This window comes from Schistocerca nitens, chromosome 11 (genome assembly GCF_023898315.1).
Source record: "Schistocerca nitens isolate TAMUIC-IGC-003100 chromosome 11, iqSchNite1.1, whole genome shotgun sequence".
In the NCBI taxonomy this organism is placed as follows: Eukaryota; Metazoa; Arthropoda; class Insecta; order Orthoptera; family Acrididae; genus Schistocerca; species Schistocerca nitens.
The window spans coordinates 178397020-178422495 of NC_064624.1; the positions used below are offsets into that span (position 1 = coordinate 178397020).

The 25476-nt window shown below is 40.0% G+C and overlaps 1 protein-coding gene across 1 annotated transcript in view; it reads left to right on the forward strand.

The window, feature by feature from the left end:
* The window catches only part of LOC126212968 (sperm-associated antigen 7 homolog), an 86387-nt gene extending 61154 nt beyond the window's left edge, over positions 1-25233 (forward strand). Inside the window, exon 6 of the mRNA XM_049940493.1 lies at positions 24272-25233. Coding sequence (XP_049796450.1) covers positions 24272-24435 — 164 coding nt within the window. The 3' untranslated portion in view covers positions 24436-25233. The remainder of the gene's footprint in view (positions 1-24271) is intronic.
* Positions 25234-25476: the final 243 nt, after the last annotated feature.

A 25476-nucleotide genomic window follows, 5' to 3' on the forward strand; every position in this document is an offset into this window, starting at 1 on the left:
TTGCCACAACGGAGTGTCTACAAATGGATTGAAAAATTCCGAAATGGTCGGACAAGTGTTACGCACGATGAAGGAGCTGGACGACCGTTTACCACCACAAATGAAGAAACCTTTGAGCTTTCATGTGAAATGATTTTCTTAGACAGAAGATTAACTATTGACGAAGTGGCACATTGTCTGCAAATTAGTCATATTCCTGCCTACAAAATCATCCACAACAGACTTGGGTTTCATAAAGTTTGTGCAAGATGGGTCCCAAAACAACTTGCACAGCTGCATAAACAAACACGCTTGGACACCTGCAGAAAACATTTGGATCACTATGGTAACGAAGGGGACAACAACTTAGACAGGATCATTATTGGTGACGAAACATGAATCTGTCATTACGAGCCGGAGAGTAAACGGCACAGTATGGAATGGAAACATCCAAATTCATTGTACAAGAAAAAGTTCAAGACCCAACTGTCCTCCAGAAAACTGATGCTTACGGTTTTTTGGGATACAGTGAGATGCTTACTGCCAGGCTAAAGCCTGCAATTCGAAGCAAATGCTGAGGATTGCAGTCAAAAGATGTTACGTTGTTGCAAGACAATGCCCGTGCGCATACTGCTGCCCACACTGCTGAAATGCTCCAGAAACTCAAATTTTAAGTACTGGATCATCCTCTATATAGTCCCCATCTTGCCCTTTCTGACTATCACTTGTTTGATCCACTCAAACAGGCATTAGGGGGCCGTCAAGTTGCCTCGGACGAAGCAGTGAAAGAAGCAGTGCATTCCTGGCTCGCAGCTCAACCGAGAACCTTCTTTTATACGGGCATCAGGAAGCTTGTACAACGACGGACCAAGTGCACTGAAACGCAAGGAGACTATGTTGAAAAATGTTCTTGTAAGTTTCCTATTTGATTACAATAAAATTTATAACTACTTTGTGGATAATAATTGACTTACCCCTCATATATATTTTACATTGTATTACAGGAAGCATGTTATACTAAATTTAGAAAATAGAAATTACAGTGATACATATAAAATTTAAAAAATACACACAATTTATATTTCTACACGATAAATACAACTGTAATTAGTGATTATGGTAAAGTAGGTTTTTAATCGTGAGTGCTGGCAGCAGTGAGCACGGAGAACGAAGCGGAGGAGGGAGGGAAAGAGGAATGTGGTATAACATACCTGTATTTACTCTAATCTAAGCCGCACTCGAATCTAAGCCGCACCTGAAAAATGAGACTCGAAATCAAGGGAAAAAAAATTTCCCGATTCTAAGCCTCACCTGAAATTTGAGACTCAAAATTCAAGGGAAGAGAAAGGTTTTAGGCCGCACCTCCAAATCGAAACAAAGTTGGTCCATTGTAATATGAGACACAATTTAGGTCGAATGAATGTTGATACAGCTACAGTAGTTTGTTTCGAGTCGTAAGCTTAGCAGTTAAGCTTACCAGGTAGCCATTGCTATGCGCCAGGTGCTCCGTCCGTATTTATGCGGGTACCCTTCCTTTTTCACGTGCTTAATCTGGTTTGAATTGATTGCTTATTTTTCTTTGATTTGATAAGTGCCGTTCTCTTTGTTATAGGTGTTTACGTCACTCTAAGCTGAAAATGTATTACTGTACTGTGTCATGCATTGTTTGTAGCATTTTGATAATGAGTGTTTACGACCTGTTGCCATTCGCGGCATGGCTTGCTTTTGTGCACGCTACCGCCGCTTACAATTAAAAAAAGAGAGAGGAATCGTCTCATTAGCGAAACAATGGCAAGAGACTGCTACTTGTTGTTACTTACACTGCAGCTTTCTTTGATAGTGGTCAACAAGAACCAAATAATAGACAGCGTATGATAGATGTTCTGAACGAGAGTTTAGTGAAAATTTTTCTCTGTTTGAAAATCTTTGCAGACGCCTCTGTAGTACATTACTGAAATTAGTCATCTTAGATTTAAAAATCTAGTCAATTGCCGTGCTTCATTTCTGACTGTATCACTATTAGGCATAAGAATAATACGAATATAAACATGACACGATACGTATATTCTTCCGCGTTTGGTGTTGTCTCACTGTAGTTTCGTAGTTTATTAGGCAGACAGGATTTAAATGAGTTAAATAGGATTTAAATGAGTTAGACAGGATTTTTAATGAGTTAGCAGCAAACACGAAAGAATACATGGCAAAATGTTTATATTCATATTATTCTTATGGTGAAGAGAATACTGCATGCGATTCACAATTCATAAAAGTTCCTATAAGGAACCATCTCTTCTCAGGTAGGAACGTAGATTTGGCCATATTGACAAACATCCCAGTCTTGCCAGTCGGATTTTCATAGTACATTGAAATGCTGCTACATTTGAAGATGGACAATACGGAATCTGTATTTACTTCGTTGGATAATGTGTGAAAATGCAGTGGTCGAAACTCGAGGCGGAGAAAAAAGCTTGTCTTCCACCTTTTTTTTTTTAATTTTATTTTATTTACTGGCGCAGAGGGTTTGGCACCAGTATTTATCTTTGTGCCTCCAAAGCATGCCTGTGTAGCGCTATATATATTTGACGGCAGAAGTTAGTTGTGGCGGCACCTACCAACATTTTTCAGAACTTCCGCTTACTTTGCACTCGATTGTAAGCTGCAGGCGGTTTTTTGGATTACAAAAACCAGAAAGAAATGTACGGCTTAAATTCGAGTAAATACGGTAGTTAAAGATTATAATAGAAGAGGGGGTAGCCTGACTCACAAGTTGAAGGATAAGAGAAAGAAGGATAACTGGGGAAAGATAGGAGCATTGGCTTTCCTATTTGATGGAGGGAAAGTTTAGCATGTATGTTAATTCTGGGGAAGCCCTATGACAATGACAGAAGGAAGTGCTTCAACTTTTAATGAAAAGTCACAGGGCATTGAATTGTGCGAGGAGTATAGGGCGGCTTGTTCCAGAGGCAAACAGCAGTGAAAGTGAAGAAGATTGGAAATGTTTTTGTTTTATTAATGGGCACAGCTAGTATATTAGACAAGTGAGACCTAGTATTTATATTACGATACCACGAAAGATATTTAATCTCTGCACTGAGGTACTCGGGTGACGGCGCAATTGAGGAGCCATCAAAGTAGACGTACCGTGCGGTAGTTCTGTAACGTGTCGGCTGCTAGCACCCGAACTGGGTGTCTGAAGCACTGACAGTCATATCGATGAACGTTGCGTGTGTAATGCACACAACTCTAACCGCGTTGAATTACATCACAGTAGTGGAGGTTTGGTAGAACAAGCGATTACACGAGTTTGCGTTTCACACCCTGTGGAAATATGTTACAAAGCTTTTTGAGAACATAGAGGCAAGCAGGAGTCTTCTGACACACGGTATGATTCTCTGCTCAATTTAAACACCCAGCTTCATCATTGTTTTGTGATGTGGTATTGGGATCCATCAAATTGAGTGGGAAGCAGTTGATTGCAGAATTCCGAACTTACTAATTTCTTGTGTATACTAAGAATACTTCAACCCTTTTGCATAAGGGGAATACTTAGATTACTTGCAACTCTTTTGCATAAGCCCTACTGAACACATCATCATCATCATCATCATCATCATTCATCTAGGTAATCACAGCATTTATGAGGAGCGATCAAAAGTAACGGATATTTTTTTTTTTAAGGATCTTTATTTATTGATCATCATCAACTTTTTCCCCTGCAAAGTCCTCCCCCGCAGATATAGTACACTTGTGCCAGCAATTTTTCCAGTCTTGGAAATACTTCTGGAACTAACTTTTCATTGTGGTGTTCAGCTCGTTCAATGATTTTGGTTTTATCTAATCAGTGGTGGCAAACAACATCCTTTCACGGCTCTCTTCGACCTCGAGACTAGAAAGGAGGCCACACCTGCCAAATACAATGGCTGAGGCAACATAGCGGTTTTGTTTTTTTCCAAAAAATCATGAAGAGGCATTGAGGTTTGAGTAGGAATATTATCACGATGCAATTTCCACGAGCGGTTTTGCCACAATTCTGTTCATTTTCTTCGTACTACGCCTCGCAAATGGCACGCAACTTCCAGGTAGTATTCTTTATTGGCCGAATGACGATAAGGCAGGAACTCTTGATGCACTGTCCCATCGTAATTGAAGAGAAAGTGAGAACAGCTTTTGCATATGATCTGACTATTCAATTTTTTCCAGTTTTGACTCTTCAGGCAATTTCCATTGGGGCAATTGGGCCTTGGTTTCAAGGTCATACCCATCTATCCATGTTTCGTCAACTTTGATAACCTCCTTTAGAAGTTCCGCATCGTTGTTAACTTCATTCAGCAATTCGTAAGCAGTGTCTGCACGATGACACTTTTGGTCAAAATTCAACAATATTGGACAAACTTTGGTTCTACATATTTCATGCCCAAAACACAATAAAAAAAAATTAAAAAAAAATTAAAAAAAAAATTAATAAAATAAAGCTTGGTGTGAGCCAAAGGATATGCCAACAGCAACCTCTCTGGTGGCAATTCGGTGATTTTACAGAACCATTTTCTTTATTTTTTTTCACATTGTCATCAGTAACTGATGTGCTAGGATGTCAGGGCGGTCGTCATCTTCACCGTCTTCTCAGTCCTGTTTGAAACATTAATACAACTCGTAAACATTTGTCCTGTAGTGGATTCACCAAAAGCTGCAGTCAACAAATCAAATGTGTTGCTAAACTTTATTCCATTTTTCAAGCAAATCTAATGTGAATTCTTTGTGCCATCTTTATTGAAAGTAAAAATTCACCGAGCATTCAAAAACACACATAACTTGACTATCAACAACTGATTAAATATTCAAAATAGCTGAAAATGCAAACATATAACAGAAACAAGTGTACCAGCAAGATAAAAGAAAAAAAAAATGAAAGTTGGATGTTTAAAGCCTGTAAAATTAAAAAAATCCAGTTACTTTTTGATCGCACCTCGTAGATCTTCAAGTCTCGGACTTAAGTAGAGCTGTCCGCAGCTCGTGGTCTCGCAGTCGCATTTGCACTTCCCGAGCACGGGGTCCCGGGTTCGATTCCCGGTGGGGTCAGGGATTTTCACCTGCCTCAAGATGACTGGGTGTTTGTGCTGTCCTCATCATTTCATCATCATTCCTGAAAGTGGCGAGACTGGGCTGAGCAAAGTTTGGGATTTTGCACGATTGCTGATGACCACTTAGTTGAGCGCCCCACAAACCAATCATCATCATCATCATTAAGTAGAGCTGGAAGTCATTGGTACAGATATGATATTTACAGAAGGACAAAATGGATGAAATATAATTGACCTACAAGGAAAACAAAAGTGGGTCCCAGACTTTTTGTTGTGGTACTCCTTACAGAATATTTTTGTAGGACAATTTTTCATTCCCAAAGACAACACCTTGCTGTTTGTTTTTCAAGTAACTTTCAATCCACTTCAGTGCACTGTTTGAGTAATGTAGCTGGCATATTTTTCTGAGCAGTATGTGAAAGCCGACAGAGTCAAAAGCGTTGCTGAAGTCTAATAGTGTCAGTATTATGACCTCTCTGTTGTCCAAGGCATATTTCAGGTCATCTGTATCAGTGACCTTAACTAATACAGTGTTTCTGCTACCGTGTTTATGAAAGCTGGACTGATATTTGTCAAACAAATGAATTTGGTACATGTTTCCTTATTCAAACCACACTTACCCACCATATCTTAGATACCATAAAAGAGGAAGTGGGATGGAATCATGGTGGGATGGAATCATGGTGGACTTTGACAATTACAAATTGTGAATGAGCCTCTAGATAAAGCTTAGCAAATACAGTTAGAAACATAATGTACTTAGTACTCAAATAAACATTCCCTTAAGAGAAAGTTATAAAAAACTTAATTTGCCAGACATTTATAGAAACCTTAAGCGTAGCAATTATCAATTACTTAAGTCACTTCATCAAACTCCTTAAAACCAGTTATTACATTAAGATGGCCTCACTTAACATTCTTCACTAAGATACCCTTATAAACTTACTATTTCAATCTGTTAAAGAAGCACTTGTTAAAATATCAATTACAAACTTAACATTGCCGGGCACTAATACCCCTTGCTTTATTTTCCCTTATGAAGAAAACAGAATTACTGACAAAACTTCAGAAATTCAAACTTCCATATAGGATTTCCCTCAAAATACATATATTGAAAACAGTTACCAATAAAGGGTGACTTAATGACACTTCAACACTAGTGCCAAGCTGAGATACAATTACATAACATGGTAGAACCACTTACATAAAAAACTACAACAGAAACACTGATCTTTAAAAATAAATGTTCAGGTGTTCATAAGTGTTAATAAAAGACTACTAGAAAGAGCTGCGAAGGAACTCAGCAGATGCTATGCAATTTAAAGTTTATCCAGTTGCTAATATTTAAGGAAACAGGTTTGTATAAGAACAGGTTACATACAATATATATTTGTACATCTACCACGTACCTCACACCACAACTGACCTCTGATCTTCGAAAAAATGTCTAGAAATCCTTTTGTTTCCTAGTTTCCACTTGGGCCATCAAACATGGGTGCCAATAATTTACTTGAACCACTGTGGTAGTGCTTTGTTAGATGTTCATAATCTAGTAGCTTACCAGTTTCAATAAATGTGGCAGTTACAACCCCATTCAGAGAAGTATGACCTCTCATCTGCCAAGAGCCATCAAATGCTGCTACAGTGTCTGTATTCTCAGACAAGGCTACTGCTTCTTCTGCTGCTCTTTTCATTGAATGTTCACTTACACCATATAAAGCATTGTGCATTAATTTATTGTATCTGTAAAACCTCAGTGGAGGTGGAGGCAAATCCATCACTGCACAAAAAGTCTGGGCAGCTCTCCTGCCGCTTCCAATACATCGCATTGCATAAGCAAGCTGAATATGTACACTGTAATGTCGACTGTCAGTTACTGGCAATGTCATAGTATCACTGTGCATCTTACATGAGTTACAGGTAATCACTAACTCACTTGAAAGACCTCTTCTTGCTGAAATGTCCTCAGAAGCATCAATATTATCTTCACAATTGCAGTACTTACATTTCACAGCACTCTTCAGAAGTCTTCACAGCATATTTAGGTTCACAATAACATTTCCGTCATTATTGCTGCTCACAATACTACTAGGCTTGTTCTTATTACATTCAGGAAGCGAAAGTTTACGTCTAGAAACACTGTCTGTAGACACAGTTTCCGCGGGCAACTTTTGAAGCAACTGATGTGTATTATTCAGTTGTGTTTGGAACTGGTTGCTGCGAAACTTTTGTTTGGGGCTAAATTTCTTTCCTCTTGGCATTTGTAGCACAAGAAACACACACACACACACAGAAACAAAACAACACACAATAACTACAAAACCACACGCGTATGAAATTCCAAAATCATATATTCTCAGATCTTTGTGTACATTCGAACCATAGCCTTCTAGACATGCCTGTACTTTGGTTCCAGCAATCAGTGCCTTCTAGAATACACCTGTTTTAATGATCTGTAACTAACGACGGAAAAAATGGAAGAACAAAATAATGCATCACGTATTCTGACGCACTTCAAACTGACAAATGGGCGTGGCTCCTGTGCAACATTATGTTCAACATCAATTTTAGAAGAAACTGAAAATGATAATGCCCATAAACTATACATTTTTTAAATCAGCATGAAATTCTCTTTTCTATAGACCAAGAAGCATGTCCCCTTAACAGGATAAAAAAAATTGTTATTTCAATAGATATTCAGTTCCTGGAATTTATAATTCTAAATATCATCTTCTTCAGAACACAGCTGACAGCTACTGTGATGAGCTTACAGAAAGTTCAGAATTTCTCTTCTTTCCCTTCTATGGCAATGCTTCATGTAATGTCAATGCGTTTCTCTATAGCTTTAATGTTAGAAGTTCTTTCAAGGCCATTAACACACTAAGTCAGTTGCTTGTACATAATATTAAAACTAACAATAACGAATTTGCAGTTACAGGTAATGTAAAATCCAGTACACTGACCGCAAAGCTTTTTATATCGGCCAAACGTGCAGACATTTCAGAACCATATACAACAAACGTATACAAACAGGGAGAAAGAAATGTAGAAGATAAATCCACGTTTGCTTCCACCCAATCACATAATGTTACTAATATTGAAAATAACATTACAATTTTGCATAAAATGGAGCAGGACTCCCCTACGCACTTTCTGTAAGAAATACAATATTGTAAGCATGTGCACTACGATAAGAACAAAATTATTAAAGAACAGAAATACTCTAAAAAATTGTTTTTCGTGATGCCTTTCAGAATGAGTTCAATATGTTCAAACGTATATGAACCTAGCACTATCACTTATTGTTACACCATATGTGTACCTCACTTACTGTAAACAGCAGCCCGTGCTCAGTACTTCAGGCTTCACATTGTGTAAATATCTTGTTTGTGTACAGAGTTAAATTTCCTGATAGTGCTTGTTCACCAATGCTGGCTTTGCAGCCTTGTCACTTATTCCATCAAGGTTCTTTGAGCATAATCTCTTGTCTTTACTTTTTTCATATTATTTCTTTTTATGCTGTTCCATCATATGTGTCTCTGTAAATATCTCTCTCTCTCTCTCTCTCTCTCTCTCTCTCTCTTGTTACATCCTCTGTACTTTGGGCATCATCAGTAATTTTGCTGGCCAAATACCAAAACTTATTGACGGACATTAGTTTCTCATTCTTTAATCTAATTTCCTCAATGTCACCTGATTTAATTCAAATAACTTCATTACCCTCCTTTTCCTTTCGTTGACTTTCATCTTATAACCCCTTGTCAAGGTATGATCTGTTCCATTTGGTTGATCTTTAGAAGCCTTTGCCATCTGTGACAGTATTATAATGTCATCAGCAAACTTTTTTTTTTCCTTGATCTAAGATTTTAGTGTGTCCAGAACGAAACATCTACAATTGGAATGCATTACCTGTTCTGACTAATGGCAGTCAGATATGAACTTGTAATGCAGTATTCATTGGGAACATGAATTTGGAATTTTTGGGAGAGGAATAAATGGGTCAGGGCACAGACTTGAGAGGAAGAGATAATTATGACTAGAGGGCCTGGGCCCCATACAGAGAGGTGAAACAGGGAAACACTGAGACTATGAGAGGTGGGAAGGTGACATTAGGAGATTTGTAGGGGAGATAAAGATGCATGGAGTTGGTTATAACAGTAAACACACCAAATGAGTTAACTATGTTGCTTTACATATTTTATCACTAGTTGGAAACGTCCCAAACACCTAGGACTATGTGATGTATAGGTGAATAATTGGTGCAGGTTCCAGAAAAGACCCTTTCATAGTTGGCAAATGGATATTTAAACTTCCTGGCAGATTAAAACTGTGTGCCCGACCGAGACTCGAACTCGGGACCTTTGCCTTTCGCGGGCAAGAGCTCTACCAACTGAGCTACCGAAGCACGACTCACGCCCGGTACTCACAGCTTTACTTCTGCCAGTACCTCGTCTCCTACCTTCCAAACTTTACAGAAGCTCTCCCGCGAACCTTGCAGAACTAGCACTCCTGAAAGAAAGGATATTGCGGAGACATTCCCCCAGGCTGTGGCTAAGCCATGTCTCCGCAATATCCTTTCTTTCAGGAGTGCTAGTTCTGCAAGGTTCGCGGGAGAGCTTCTGTAAAGTTTGGAAGGTAGGAGACGAGGTACTGGCAGAAGTAAAGCTGTGAGTACCGGGCGTGAGTCGTGCTTCGGTAGCTCAGTTGGTAGAGCTCTTGCCCGCGAAAGGCAAAGGTCCCGAGTTCGAGTCTCGGTCGGGCACACAGTTTTAATCTGCCAGGAAGTTTCATATCAGCGCACACTCCGCTGCAGAGTGAAAATCTCATTCTGGAAATGGATATTTCATCAGTGCCAATTCTTCTTCTTCTTCTTTTGTTTCGCTCTACTATGTGGGGAGGATATTTTCTGTGATTTGGAGTTCTCATAAGTCCTCCTTTTCCTTAAACCAATTTTGTTGTGATTTTTGTTGCAGAAATAGTAATTTTTTTCTGTTCTGAGGATGTGTCCATAAAAATCAATTCTTCATTTCCTAATTTTGTTTGAGAGTTTTTCAGTAGTTTGATAAAGGATTGCATTTTTTACATGAATTAATTTGTTGTTTTGAAATCTGGCGCCAAGGATTTTTCTTAATATCTTCCTTTCTTTCATCTCCGACCTTTCAACTGGGCGATGGTTGGTGCTGGACAATGTTTCCGCTGCATACGGGACTTCTGGTTTGATTACTGTATTGTAATGTCTTATTTTTGCATTCCATGACAGAAACTTGTTGTTGTGCGTGTGTTTGGTGAGTTGGAACACCAGTTCAACTTTCCTTCTTCTAAATTCCCTTTCCTTTTCCTCAAGGGCATTCCAGCTGATCGGTTCTCCAAGATATTTAAATTCTTTGACAATGTCAGTTTTGGAGGATTTCTTATGTTCATCAATATCGTGACCTTTTCAAAGGAGATTTTGAGACCTATTTTTTTCAGCTGTTTTTGTAGTTTGAGGATGTGTTCTGTGGCTTCTTCCTATGCCTTGGCTAGTAGGGCCATATCATCTGCAAAGGCTAGACAATTGACTTTGATGTCTTTGTTTTTTGTTTCTAGTCAGAGTCCAGTATGTTTCACTCTCTGACTACTTTTCCTAGGACACATAAATAGCAGTAAAGTGAGTCGTCTTGCCATGCACCAGTTTTTATCTCAAAAGAGTTGGAGAGTCCACCCATGTATTTGAGTATGTAGTCATAAGGGTTTCTCTGATTAAGTTAGTTGTTTTGTTGCCTAGGTTTAACTCTTCTAGTATAGAGGTGAGATATTTCTGGTCATTTGAGTCATATGCTTTCTGAAAGTCAATGAAAGTGAAAACATGATTTTGCTCTTGATTTTTGGTATGCCGTGAGATTTAGTATGTCCTGGGGAGGATCTCCCTTTCCTGAAACCTGCTTGGTATTCTCAAAGTTGCTGGTGTACTTGGAGTTCTGTCCTGTTTAGTAGGACTCTAGAGAATATCATATATGGTATATCTAGGACTGAGTTGTTGGAGTTTGTTTTGGGCGCTTTCTTGTGGAGCAGGTGTATGAGAGCTGTCTTCCATTCAGCTAGGATTCTTTAATTTGACCAGATTTCTTCTAAGATGCTTCAGAGAGAATCTATGGCAGTTTTGTTGACATTTTTCCAAAGTTCAGCTGTGCTTTGGTTTTCTGCCGAGGCTTTATACTTTTTGAGGTTTGAAATAACTGTCTGTAGTTCTTCAGTGTAGGGTGGTTCATAGTTAGGATTTGTTATTGTTGAGGTCCATTTTTCTGTGGGTTCTTCACAGTTGAGAATGTTTCTGAAATATTCTGCCAATATTTTGCAGTTATCCCGGTTGTTGTGGGCAATATTTCCATTTTTGTCTACCAAGCTTGTTTTTTGGCTTTGATTAAGGAAGTTAATTGTTTGGCTTTAATTATTAGGCTTTCATGTACGTGATACCAGTTTTGGTTTTGCATGTCTTCAGTTGTGAGGGGAAACTCCTCGGAGTTTATTATCTTTTTTGAATCTCATTTTATTCTTTTAGGGTTGGAATGGGTTTGAGTTTTATTTTAGAAAGTTAGCGATCAGAATCTTAGTTGTCTTCTCTGAGGACTTTGACATTTTGTATTTCTTTATGGATCTTTACTTTGTTGCCACTTGATCAAGTTGGAATTCAAGTAGGTGTGGATTCGGTGGGACCCATGATTCCAGGGTAGCTTTTTAAAGGCCGTGGATGTAAGGATAATGTTGTATGCTTGGCATAATTCTGTCAGTCTGGTGCCATTTTGGCTAGCTCTATTATGTGCTGAGAAGTTTCCAACAATTTTTTTGCATTTCTTCTTCTTCTTTATCTGGGCATTAAAATCCCTGAGAAGTAGGACATTGTGTTTTTCTGGTATTTTTTGCATATAATCATCGAGTTAGCCCTAGAAACATTCCACCTTTTCTTTGCCCTTTTTATTGTCTTCATTTATGGGGGCATATGCAGTCACGATGGTGTATACTTTATTGGAAGATAAGTGTAGAGTATCTTTCTGATTGTGATTCAATATCGGTAATTTATTTTTATTATTATTTTGAGCTTTTCCTCATTACAGAGGCTTATCTCCAACATAATAATTTACTTGGAAATTACAATACAAACAATAAACGTTCTTAAACTATATTTTCAAAATATTCCTCCAGGTGTTTCGATCTTGTGTGTCCTCTTCCTCTGCGCCCATTCTCCTCATTGTGTGCTGTACATTTTGGAGCCAGGTGGTCATAGGTCGTCTTCTTCTTCTTCTTGTCCCCTCCGGTTCCCACTCCAGTATCAATTTTGGTATTCAGGCTTCCTCCATTCGTCTTACATGCCCGTACCACTGTAATTTCTTCCTATCCATTTCGTCATATGTTCTTTCTTTTATTTCCATTCTCCTTATTACTTCGGTGTTCCTTATCTTTTCTTTCCTAGAGATTCTTGCCGATCTTCTCCAAAAGTCCATCTCTAGAGCTTGTAATTTTTTAATGTGCTTCATGTTAATTGTCCAGGTCTCCGTTCCATACAGAACCACACTCTCTAATATGGATTTGTATCTTAATTTTTTAGTTCTGCTCATTACATTCCTGCTCCACAAGACTGAGTTAAGCATCCCAATGACCCTCCGTCCGCTACTAATTCTTTTATTGATTTCTGACTCTGATTTTCCCTCGATTTCTAAAATGGATCCCAAGTGACAGAAAGTGTTTATCTTTTTGATTTTCTTTCCTTCAATGTATAGCTTATCTGAATCATTAGTCAAGTATTCTGTTTTTTGGTAATTAATCTTCAAACCCCAAGTTTTGTATGCTACTGCTAGTTGATTACACATATACACTCCTGGAAATTGAAATAAGAACACCGTGAATTCATTGTCCCAGGAAGGGGAAACTTTATTGACACATTCCTGGGGTCAGATACATCACATGATCACACTGACAGAACCACAGGCACATAGTCACAGGCAACAGAGCATGCACAATGTCGGCACTAGTACAGTGTATATCCACCTTTCGCAGCAATGCAGGCTGCTATTCTCCCATGGAGACGATCGTAGAGATGTTAGATGTAGTCCTGTGGAACGGCTTGCCATGCCATTTCCACCTGGCGCCTCAGTTGGACCAGCGTTCGTGCTGGACGTGCAGACCGCGTGAGACGACGCTTCATCCAGTCCCAAACATGCTCAATGGGGGACAGATCCGGAGATCTTGCTGGCCAGGGTAGTTGACTTACACCTTCTAGAGCACGTTGGGTGGCACGGGATACATGCGGACGTGCATTGTCCTGTTGGAACAGCAAGTTCCCTTGCCGGTCTAGGAATGGTAGAACGATGGGTTCGATGACGGTTTGGATGTACCGTGCACTATTCAGTGTCCCCTCGACGATCACCAGTGGTGTACGGCCAGTGTAGGAGATCGCTCCCCACACCATGATGCCGGGTGTTGGCCCTGTGTGCCTCGGTCGTATGCAGTCCCGATTGTGGCGCTCACCTGTACGGCGCCAAACACGCATACGACCATCATTGGCACCAAGGCAGAAGTGACTCTCATCGCTGAAGACGACACATCTCCATTCGTCCCTCCATTCACGCCTGTCGCGACACCACTGGAGGCGGGCTGCACGATGTTGGGGCGTGAGCGGAAGACGGCCTAACGGTGTGCGGGACCGTAGCCCAGCTTCGTGGAGACGGTTGCGAATGGTCCTCGCCGATACCCCAGGAGCAACAGTGTCCCTAATTTGCTGGGAAGTGGCGGTGCGGTCCCCTACGGCACTGCGTAGGATCCTACGGTCTCGGCGTGCATCCGTGCGTCGCTGCGGTCCGGTCCCAGGTCGACGGGCACGTGCACCTTCCGCCGACCACTGGCGACAACATCGATGTACTGTGGAGACCTCACGCCCCACGTGTTGAGCAAATCGGCGGTACGTCCACCCGGCCTCCCGCATGCCCACTATACGCCCTCGCTCAAAGTCCGTCAACTGCACATACGGTTCACGTCCACGCTGTCGCGGCATGCTACCAGTGTTAAAGACTGCGATGGAGCTCCGTATGCCACGGCAAACTGGCTGACACTGACGGCGGCGGTGCACAAATGCTGCGCAGCTAGCGCCATTCGACGGCCAACACCGCGGTTCCTGGTGTGTCCGCTGTGCCGTGCGTGTGATCATTGCTTGTACAGCCCTCTCGCAGTGTCCGGAGCAAGTATGGTGGGTCTGACACACCGGTGTCAATGTGTTCTTTTTTCCATTTCCAGGAGTGTAGTTAGCATCCTCCCCATCTTGTGCTACTACTACTTGATCATCAGCAAATAATAAATGATGTAGGTAAACTCCATCTCTTATTTCTAATCCCATACTATTACTTTTACGAGACCATGTTCTAAGGCTAATATCTATATAGATTTTAAATAATGATGGTGACATGGGTCAGCCCTGTAAAAGGCCTTTGCTTGTTCTAAATTTTTTGCGAAAGTTTATTACCAACTTTCACTTGGCAAATGTTATCTTTATACATCTGTTGTATTATTTTAATCAAGGAAGGGTTTACGTTTGCCATATGTAGTGCTCTCCAAAGTAATTTTCTTGGAACAGTATCATACGCTTTTTCTAGATCTGTGAAAATTAATCCTATATATTTTGATTTTTCCCTATGTTTCTCCAAAATCTGTCGTAATGTGAAAATATGGTCTACACATGATCTCCCAGCCGTGAATCCACATTGTTCTTCTTGGGTTCTAAGATTTTTTTCCAGTTTGTTTTTAATTACTTTTGCAAAAATTCTCATTAATGTGTTTGTAACACAAATTCCTCGACAGTTTGAACAAATTCTGCGATCCCCTTTCTTAAATATTGTATTAATGTAACCTAGCTTCATCTCGTTGGGTATTGAATCTCCATGTATCATTTTGTTGAAGAGCTGTGTTATCAGTTTCACAATTTTGTCACCACCATATTTCAGACACTCCAGACTGATATTGCCTGGTCCCGGTGATTTACCATTCTTTCCTGTTCCCAACGCCTGAAGTACTTCACTTTCTAAAATCTGGATCTCATCATCTTCATGTCCTTTATCTTCCCCTGTTCCTTCTTCTAGATATTCTTCTCTGTCCTCATTTAATAAATTTTGGAAATACTCTTCCCATTCCTTTTGTGTTATCAGTTGGAGATTAGTTTTGCTTTTTGTATCCTGTCGGAGCCCTTTCAATACTGACCATGCTTCTTTTGCTCTCCCAAATCCTAATTTGCTTTTCACCTTGGCACATGTTCTTTCCCATGCTTCATTTTTTGCCATCCTTATTTTTTTCATCACTTCATTCTTATTTTCCTTGTATATTGATCTTGTTTCTTCTGATTTATCATTCAACCACTGAAGGAACGCATTTTGTTTTTCGCTAACGAGGACCTCTAGTTCCTCTGACTACCACTCTGCTGCACGGTTGTGGTTGCTATCTTTTTTACCCAACACCTCTGTTGCTATGTTTCACATTAGCTTTTATATAGTCATATATTTCCTCTGTACTTCCTTCAAATGATTCAACCAGTTTCCTTTCCATCCTGGCCGCAAAGAGTGTTCTGATACTTTCGTCTTGTAGGCTGTCAATATTAAAAGGTAAATTTTCATCTTTCTCAGTCTGGTTCGTTTTATTTATGTTACTTGTATCACTCCTTGCATTCTTCCATGGCCAGAAAGACTTCAATATTGATAATGGAATTAAATTTATTTTTGTCTGTTGTGAAGCCATTTCCAATGTGTGGTGAGCTGTTTTTTTGCATATTCTAAAACCTCCAGAATCGAAATTGTTTTCATCCAAGAATCTAGTTTCCTGTATGGGCGTTATCAGACATTTGTTGTTCTTAGGGCTGTCTGTAAGGTGTTTTAATCTTCCAGTTTTTAGAAGAGAATTGATGTTGAAAGTAGCTATGTAACTTCGTTTTCTATACTCAATCTTGTTTGAGGTTTCAAGATGCTCCAACTCATTTCTGTGTAATGCTTTAGACTCCCCATTATCTAATTGTCTGCTTCTCTTGGGTGCGGTATATTGTTTACCTGGGGTAATGCGTTTCACATCACACTCTTCCGTGACTGATAGTATTGTGTATGGGGTGGCGCCTGCTGTAAGAGCCACTGGTTTACAACCACGTTTATTAGCCCTGGAGGTTTTTCTCAGATGCCCCTAACCTGGGGAACAGACACTGACCAAAGGGCACCCAATCTGTGGACAATCACCTTCGGTTTTTGATTTCCGTGTTGGCCAGCATGTGGTATTTTATTTCCCATTTACCCTGCATATCTATGGAGCCTTCTCCTATCCAACACCTGGGGACAGACCTGGTCTACTACTACTACTACTACTACTACTACTACTATGCTGCTGGCAAAGGAGGAAAGATGATGGTGTAGCATAAAAATTGTACTTACCAGACTTGGAAACCTCTCCACACTGTCTCACATAATTAGGACATATAATACCGACGATTATCAGCGTATCGGATAGAGAGGTGAATCTGGTAGCCCTCTCATTACTGAGGAATAAGTTATGTGCCAACTCTGGTTTGACCCTTTCTCTTGTCTCATCATCATTGTCATTGTCCACAACAACAATAAATGTGATACTATGCTACAGACACTCTCCTCACAGTGGCTTGCACGAAGAAGTTACAACTGACCATCATCTGACATGCAAAACATTATGGTGGCATTGACTTGAAGATGGAAGGAAGATTAGAGTTTATTTTGCTGTCAACAAGCAGCTCATTAGAGACTGAGCAGAAACACAAAATGTTTCAAGGATGAGGAGGGAAAACGGCGATACCCTTTCAAAGGAACCTTCCTGGCATTTGCCTGGAATGACGTAGGGAAATCACGGAGTGCCTAAATCTGTATGGCCAGGTGTGAATTTGAACCATCATTCTCCTGAATGCGAGTCTAGTGTGCTACATTAACTTGAAGAAGTGGCTACAGTCTATGAATCACATAGCTAAATAAATAATACAGTTTCGAGTCCAATGCATTTTGGGTCAGCAACTCCAATTACAAGGAATGAATAACGTTATTGAGACTTACGTCCTTCATTTTATTGTCTTCATTCGGACACAAACCATGGGTGAACAGTATCCGTGAGAAGGTTTTGCATGGGTATTCACACTTCAACAAAATTTGTCATATCTATTAATATACTGATGTACATTACAGAATAGTGTCAAGTTTCATGAAGTGCAAGTGGTACTTTTTCTGCAGCTGAAGAAAGGTAATAAATAAAGTGAAGCAGGAACAACTCTCCAAAGCATTAATCAGTCCTTGGAAATAGTGTGGCAGGTCTGAAATATTGTGGACTTAATAGAATCATCAGAGAAGTTATTTTACTATGGATCTCCTCCGAATAACGAATAACATTTAGAATCTTTTTTATATACAGGAAGAATATGTACACAATTGTGAATATTACATCTATAGTAGTACAGGACCTCAAACAGAACTACAATTAAGGTTTAATCAGATGGAAACAAAACAATTAAATAAATGACAAACTGTTTACGTGCTCATTATTACTAAATGCAATTTTTGTAGTCTTCTCAAGTGTGCTGCCGGATTCTAAAATCAATACAATTTGATCTTTTGGTGATCTATCCGTCTACTGTCTCCAGGAGAGCACTGCTGCCACTGCGTCCCACTGAAAACTGAGCTAAGGCTGCAAATCTTCATCCTATGCAGGCCTTATAAATCGTACACGGTGCATGCACTTCCCGCCACAGTTGCTGCTTCCCTAGACAGGACTCGGAGAACCACTCCTGGTAGAACACCGGCACCAACTGTATACTGCACTCGGAGACTATCTTCAAACACTCGAGCTGGTCACACCAAAGAGCATTGCGTTTTCAAGTGAGATAGCAGAATGTGAAACCCTGGGCTAAGAGGAAAACGCTTGTCTTTGTTAATAAAATTATCTGCCAATCTAATTTCAATTGCCTCTTTTCAAACATTGTTCCAAAACCTGGAAGAACTGGCAACCATTGTAGTCTCATCAACTTTCGTCCCATGACCCTTGTTCACAGTGTTTCAGTACCACCGATTTTCCCAGCTGCTTTAACCTTTTGTGAATTTCCATATTGATATCGAATTTTGTATATGCCAAGCATTGTAAGTCCCAAATCATCTTTGACAGAGCTGAGTAGTGCCCTAATCTTGGAAGTGGATGGAACACATTCTTAAATTTAAATCCCTTAAAGTTCTTCCAGTCTTAAACGATACAGCCCAAGTGTAAGGAATAGAGGCCACAGACCTATGCTTGTCCTGATGCACCTCCAGGGATGGTCTAAACTGCATAGCCTGAAGAATCTGCTTCACTGAGTATCTCTTTTCCCTAAACACAGCCATCAAATATGCAGTTTCCTGGATTATCACAGAATCGGCCAGAGTACTGTTGATGTCTGCGGCACTATGGATTTCACAGAGTAACAGAGCAAGCCGAGTTTCGCAAGATCTCTGTTTCCGAAATCCGTGTTGATTTTTATAAAGGAGATTTTCATTCTCCAAAAAGTCATAGTATGTAGGCATAAAACATGTTTGATAATTCTACAACGGATTTAGGTGAGCAATACAGGCCTATAATTATGTGTCTGTCCTGTGCCCCTTCTTGAAAACGAGATGACGTGTGCTTTTTACTGGTCACTAGATACCCTTTGTTTCTCCATTATTTTGCATAATCTGTGTAGAATCATCGACATATCTCATCTTGTCCAGAAGGTTTTCGACTACTAAGCAGTTGTAGCTGCTTTTCTATTTTGCGATTGTTTATCTCAGTATCTGCCATTTCAGCATTCGCACGGTGAATGAAAGGAGGGATGGTTGTACGGTCTTTTGCAATGGGATATTATTGACGCCGGAAATGTTGTTACACAGTATTAGTACGATGTTTTTGTGGAGCAATCAATATTTTAATTGGCACACTTATCTTTGTCCTGCTGGTCTCTGACAGTTCCCATTTCATTTTGTGTTCCCTCATCCTCCAAACAAGCGGGTCCCGCTCGACCTATGATCTGAGTTCCTTTCCATTTTCTCTTGCTGAGGAATGGACATAAAGGAGTAAAAGCTTAAAGAAATTTTTTCCTACTTTTAAGTGCCTCCAGCAGTGAGTTCATGGATTTTCATTTCCTGAAGGTAGTATTAGCCAGCCCTTCTGTATCCTTGTGATTTCGCAGTTCCTCAATTCAAATATTCTTTGAAAATGATGCACTCTTTTATTATTTGAGGAGTATAGGTAACAGCTCATTAAATAAGTGAGGTGCAGAGTTGTCAGCAGTAGGGTTCTGGGTGGCAAAATCTTAAAAATATATTAATCCAGTTTTGATTGTGAGGCATTCCTTTTTCTTCTGGACTTTATAAATAAGTTTCACTAGATTATACAGCCATGTACATTTATTCCATGAACATCTGCAAATGTAATTTCAGTGTTGATATCAAAATTACACTGAAACAAACTAGGAGCTTTTTTATCATATTAGATGTGCACATTTTTGAATGTAAATTCCTTCTTGCCAATTCTCAACATCACCTACTCTGAGGGACACCTGCAATGGTCTGCGTGGTGTTAGATGCTCCGTGACATGTGTGTGACATAAGACCTCCAAATGTCACACTCCACTGAAGGAGCACCTCAAACAAATAACAGTACATGTCATACCACACACACAAAAAATGCAGGTCTATGTATTACTTGAAACATATGTTTTAACGTGACATTAATAAACAACATGTTTTGTCATTTATATAAGACACAAGTGTACAGGAAACTTTGCATCTATTACCCAAGAGGGAAAAGTCCTGACTCTAACTACTCAGAATTCTGTACTCTCACACCAGTAGTCACATAAATAATGCAGAGAACTTCTTTGCTTGCCTTAGCCTTGTGATGAAATCAGAGCCAGAGCACACAAGTGCCCTCCTACACACACACACACACACCTGCATAGCTACATTGGCGTGACTGACTACACTGTGCTGATGGCACTGCAACTCAACTAGAGTGAGGGGTTGCATCTTGTGGAATGGGTGGGAGGAGAAAGGAAATAGGGAGCAGGTGGGAGGGCAAGAGAAGGGTGGCTGATGGCTGTGATGGAGAGGCAGCAGGTGTCCGGAATATGAATCTGGCACCGACGAGCTCGCTCTGATCGCAGGCTGGGGCGTTGTGTGCAGCACACGATGATGCAAAGGAGTGCATTGGGATGGGAAGGCAGAACGGAGGAGAAAGAGGACTTGGAAAAAAGCATGTGGATGCAGGATGAGCGAAGATGGCACCTAAGTAATTATTAATGATATTAGTAACTCGAATATTCCATTCAGTTGTAGTACTTACCACTAATATTGCAAAGCTGATTTAATGTTCACTGTAAGTATGTTATGTTAAAATGTTTGAATTGTGTGACTTTCACTGGTAGCAGTCATCTAGAAGATGTATCATTCCATCAAAAACCCCAGTATTCGGGCTTAGATCTTTGTAAGTACTATACTGAAGTGCTAGTTTCTTCTTCGCTTTTCAATGTAATTCGACGTTTTCAGTCAAATACGATGTTGACGAGACAGCACGAATTACAAAAGAACTGTTTACAAAGCTTTTCCAGAAGCCAAAAGTCAATTTTCTAGAGTCTGTGCAGAATAACACGGCCAGTAGATGTTCAATCGGCAGTGCGTGCGTGCGGAGAGAGGTAGTGGTGGGGGTTACGGACAGGCGCTGTACGGGAGATGCCGAGTGCTGGAGGGGAAGTGCCAGTCTGAACTGAAGCCTACGCTCATATTTTCTGTAAATATTAATTGTGGCCCCTTGGCGACAGGAAGGGCATCCGGCCACCCCTTCAAATTAGCACGCCAAATCCGGTTAACCGTATCAGCAGACCCCGTACGTCGGGATTAATGCTTGGAAAGAGAGAGAGTAAGTGGGGCCCCTCCACACCCACACTTGCTTTTGAACCATTCAAGATGATTTGTTACATCTGCTTTGGTTAGTATCTAAAAAGACTTCCACTGAAAATACAACAAAAAACAGCAATTTGTTTTCACCCGGCTTGTCAATCATTTGTAACTTTCAGAAAAGTGCCACAAGTGGCGAATTTTGAGTAAAAACTACACATTGCTCTTGTTTCCCTGTTAAAATTTGCTTCTTTTGCCAAAACACAGCAGGGCTTACACAGTCTCACCTCACTGATATGTTGTGCAGGCACAGTTGCATGAGAATTCTGAAACAGTGGTTTGTTTTAGTAAGTGAGGAAAAGTAAGGTCAATAGCTTTTGAAAAAAAGGTGTAATGTCTTTACTTGTGTTGTTCCAAAACCATAGCATTTCTCATTTCACCATGTGTCGATGGCCCTTAAAAATTACATCCTTTCCTTGAAAAAGTCTATAGTTAGTGGAATGACTCGATAGATAATAACTGTAACATGTAATAACCATGTGGCAAAATACTCTCCTCATTGCGTGCTGTCATTTACCAAAATCTCAAACTGTTTATGAAATATGAGGAATGTGGATATTTCACTCTGGCTTTATCACTGACAAATACGATCACAAATGAGTGTGCTACATCAGCTCAATATTCTTGAGATTGGTGACAGATAGAGACCTCCACCCAAGTCTAAAGAAAAATTCAATACATTGCCTAAATTTCATATGCAGCAACATATGTCATATGCACCAAACACAACAACATAGCGACCCCTAATTTTCCTTCCAACCTTTTTCAAATTTTGCAGAGTGTCTTACTTCCATGCAAATGTCACAATAACTATGACCATTAAAAAAATGATGGGCACATCATTATGAAGCTATAAGTAATGCAAAAATGAAATTTTTTAACAAACAGTTTCTGTAAAATCATTTGAAAAAAATTGCATGGCACACATCTCAATTCTGTCCTTGCCGACTGGCTGAAAGGGGTGCAAACACTGTCAGCCTCCCCTTGCAAACAAACAAATGAACTTGCTCAGCGTTTTTGATGGAAATTGGTCACTTTGCATCGGCCACCGTATCCTTCGTTGACTCTTTACACTTGCGTGTGTCTGACTACTTTGTACAACCAGCCACTACGTACTCATACTGATACATCCCTTGTTTCTTCCCCCCCCCCCCCCCCCATGTGATATCATAACTAAAGACACTGTTACAGAATAGATGAGTTATGAACGGTTTATGAAGATATAAATTGCAAATTGTAATTGTAAAATTAGAAACTCATGTGTTATTGAGTAATGTGAATTAGTTCATCTTTTAAAATTTATGACTTTGTTTACATTTGCTTCTATGTGATTTATAATCATCAGGACAACTGAATATCTGGGGGGTGGGGGTTACATTCTTGAATTTTAATTATAGAAAATATTTATTTTAGGTTTAAAAACCATAAAGAAACTGTAACAACACAAAAGTATCTCAATGCATGAAGTACTTTTGCAAACACCGAGAAGCACATGTATTCAAACAAAAGTGGCATCAGAAACTTCAGTAGAACAATTGGCATTCAAATATTTGTATTGTATAAAGAGCAGAACCCATTGTACAGTTCTGCAGGTTTTGGAGCAGGCATGATATCCAGCACTTATGATCAGCAACATATTCTGCCACTGAGTGGTCAACTCTGCTCATAGCCACAGTGCAGGGGTTACAGCAGAGCTGATTTTGACATGACAGCTTTCACAGGCAGCTCTGCCTCAGATAGGTGGGACAAATCTGTGAAGGGACTGGAATAGGATGTTCCAGGTGGGTATATCAAATAGGTCTCGCACCTGTTATTCCCCAGTCATATGACCCATGTGGCGAGGGGTCAGGAATTGGTGTGGCCAATGGATAGACTGGGGTATTCCACAGAGGACTTTCTCTTACCAATCTCTCTATTATTTAAAGCATTTTGGAGCATATACTGTACTCGAACATTATGAATCACCTTGAAGAAAATGAGTTATTGATACATAACCAACACAGATTCAGAAAATATCGTTCTTGTGGAATACTGCTAGCTCATTATTCCCATGAAGTAATGAGTGCTGTCGACAAGCGATCTCAGATCGATTCCATATTCCTAGATTTCCAGAAGGCTTTTGATACCGTTCCTCACAAGCGACTATTAATCAAATTGCATGCATACAGGGTATCATCTCAGTTGTGTGACTGGCTTCGTGATTTCCTCTTAGAGAGGTCACAGTTCGTAGTGATAGACGGTAAATCGTCGAGTAAAACAGAAGTGATATCTGGTGTTCTGCAAGGCCCTCTGCTGTTCCTGATTTACATAAATGATGTAGGTGATAATCTGAACAGCCACCTTAGACTGTTTGCAGATGACGCTGTAATTTACCGTCTAGTAAAATCATCAGACGATCAATTCCAATTACAAAATGATCTAGAGAGAATTTTTGTATGGTGCGAAAAGTGGCAATTGGCACTAAACAAAGAAAAGTGCGAGGTCATCCACGTGGGTACTAAAAGAAATCCTATAAATTTTGTGTATACAATAAATTGCACAAATCTAAGGGATGTCAATTCGACTAAATACCTAGGAATTACAATTATGAGCAACTTAAATTGGAAAGACCACATAGATAATATTGTGGGGAAGGCGAAACAAAGACTGCGCTTTGTTGGCAGAACACTTAGAAGATGCGACAAACCCACAAAAGAGACAGCCTACATTAGACTTGTCCGTCCTCTGCTGGAATATTGCTGCGTGGTGTGGGATCCTTACCAAGTAGGATTGACGAAGGACATGGAAAAAGTGCAAATAAGGGCAGCTCGTTTAGTGTTATCATGCAATAGGGGTGAGAGTGTCACTGATATGATACGCGAGTTGGGGTGGCAGTCACTCTAACAAAGGCGGTTTTCTTTGTGGCGAGATCTATTTACAGAATTTCAATCACCAACTTTCTCTTCTGAATGCAAAAATATTTTGTTGACACCCACCTACGTAGGGGGAAATGATCACCCTAATAAAATAAGAGAAATCGGAGCTCGGACGGAAAGATTTAGGTGTTCCTTTTTCCCATGTGTTATTCGAGAGTGAAATGGTAGAGAAGTAGTATGAATGGTTCGATGAATCCTCTGCCAGGCACTTAAGTGTGAATTGTAGAGTAACCATGTAGATGTAGATGTAAGGCATTACTTGGCATTCAATTGTTTCGTATTAACACTTGTCAGTGTGAATAAAACTGAAATTGTAACATTCCAGTACCTAGCGAGAACAAGAAGGATGTCCGATCGATTGAGCAGACACTGGCTGACCTCCAGAGGCGGAAACGTCAGAAGGTGGACGGTGGAACTCGTCAGGAATCACCCCCGCCGGGCAACGACGGGCCGACGGAGCCGTCCGAGGCTGCTGAGTCTTCAGCCTGAGGGCAGTGCCAGCATTCAGTCTCGTACGGGACTTTTAGAGCCTGCTTGTGGATTACCAGAGAGGCAAACAACAGCACTCGGAAATCGGCAGGTTCAGTAGTGTCTTGGAAAACCCACGTTTTATGCTTCGTACCTTTGTGACGTAATTCTTATTATAATCATTATATGTGCTCAATGAAATATGTTTTGATTTATTACAAAGTTCATTGACTAAACTGAGTGTTTCACAGCAAACCCTTGCTGTTTCGAAGTCCTCTGTTATCTGGGGAATATGCTGTTTGGTGTGTTTTCGTGACTGAATGCTATACATAAAAATAGCTGACTTTTCTTGCTCATAATTTACCTTGCATCATTTTTGTGCCTCTGAAAATTCCTGCCACAGTTTATAGAAGTGACGAGCTTTTTAGTTTTCTTTTATCAGATAATTTGCAGTCGTGATTTGTGTGTGTTCAGTAGTTTGCTAGGTAATAAGTGATAGAAAGCAAATACCCAGTGGTGGGGCACTGTACGTTCCTAATAAATCGGGTTTTCATTTAGTGCCTTACAGAGCCAAATGTTGTCAACATCTTTTTCGGTAACTTCTGAATCGGAAAATGGCATAAAGATTACAGGTGTGTTGTGTGTGATCTGTGTGTTCCAGATCACAAAGAAGATTCATTTTATTAAACTATATTGTCTTTTGTGCTACAATTCAATCATTTTCAGATTTTTCCAGCACACAGTGTTTCTGTACAATATTGTTTGTAATATTTATGTCAATATTTATACGAAATTGAATTAAATGATGTATAATCAGCATTTTGTGTTGTTCCTTTTTTAAAAGCCAAGAACAACTTCATGTAAACGTGTATTATTATTTTTTGCATGCCGATGCATCATGTAGAAAAATCAACTTCTCATGACAGATTTAATGTTTTGTTTACTTGTACTGAGTGGTATAAAATTATTGTGGGGGATCAATTTCGAAGGTAATACACTTAATCATCAGATACCAATTTATGCCCCCAGTCTCTGGCAGTGGTAGTTGAGAGCTCAGAGCTT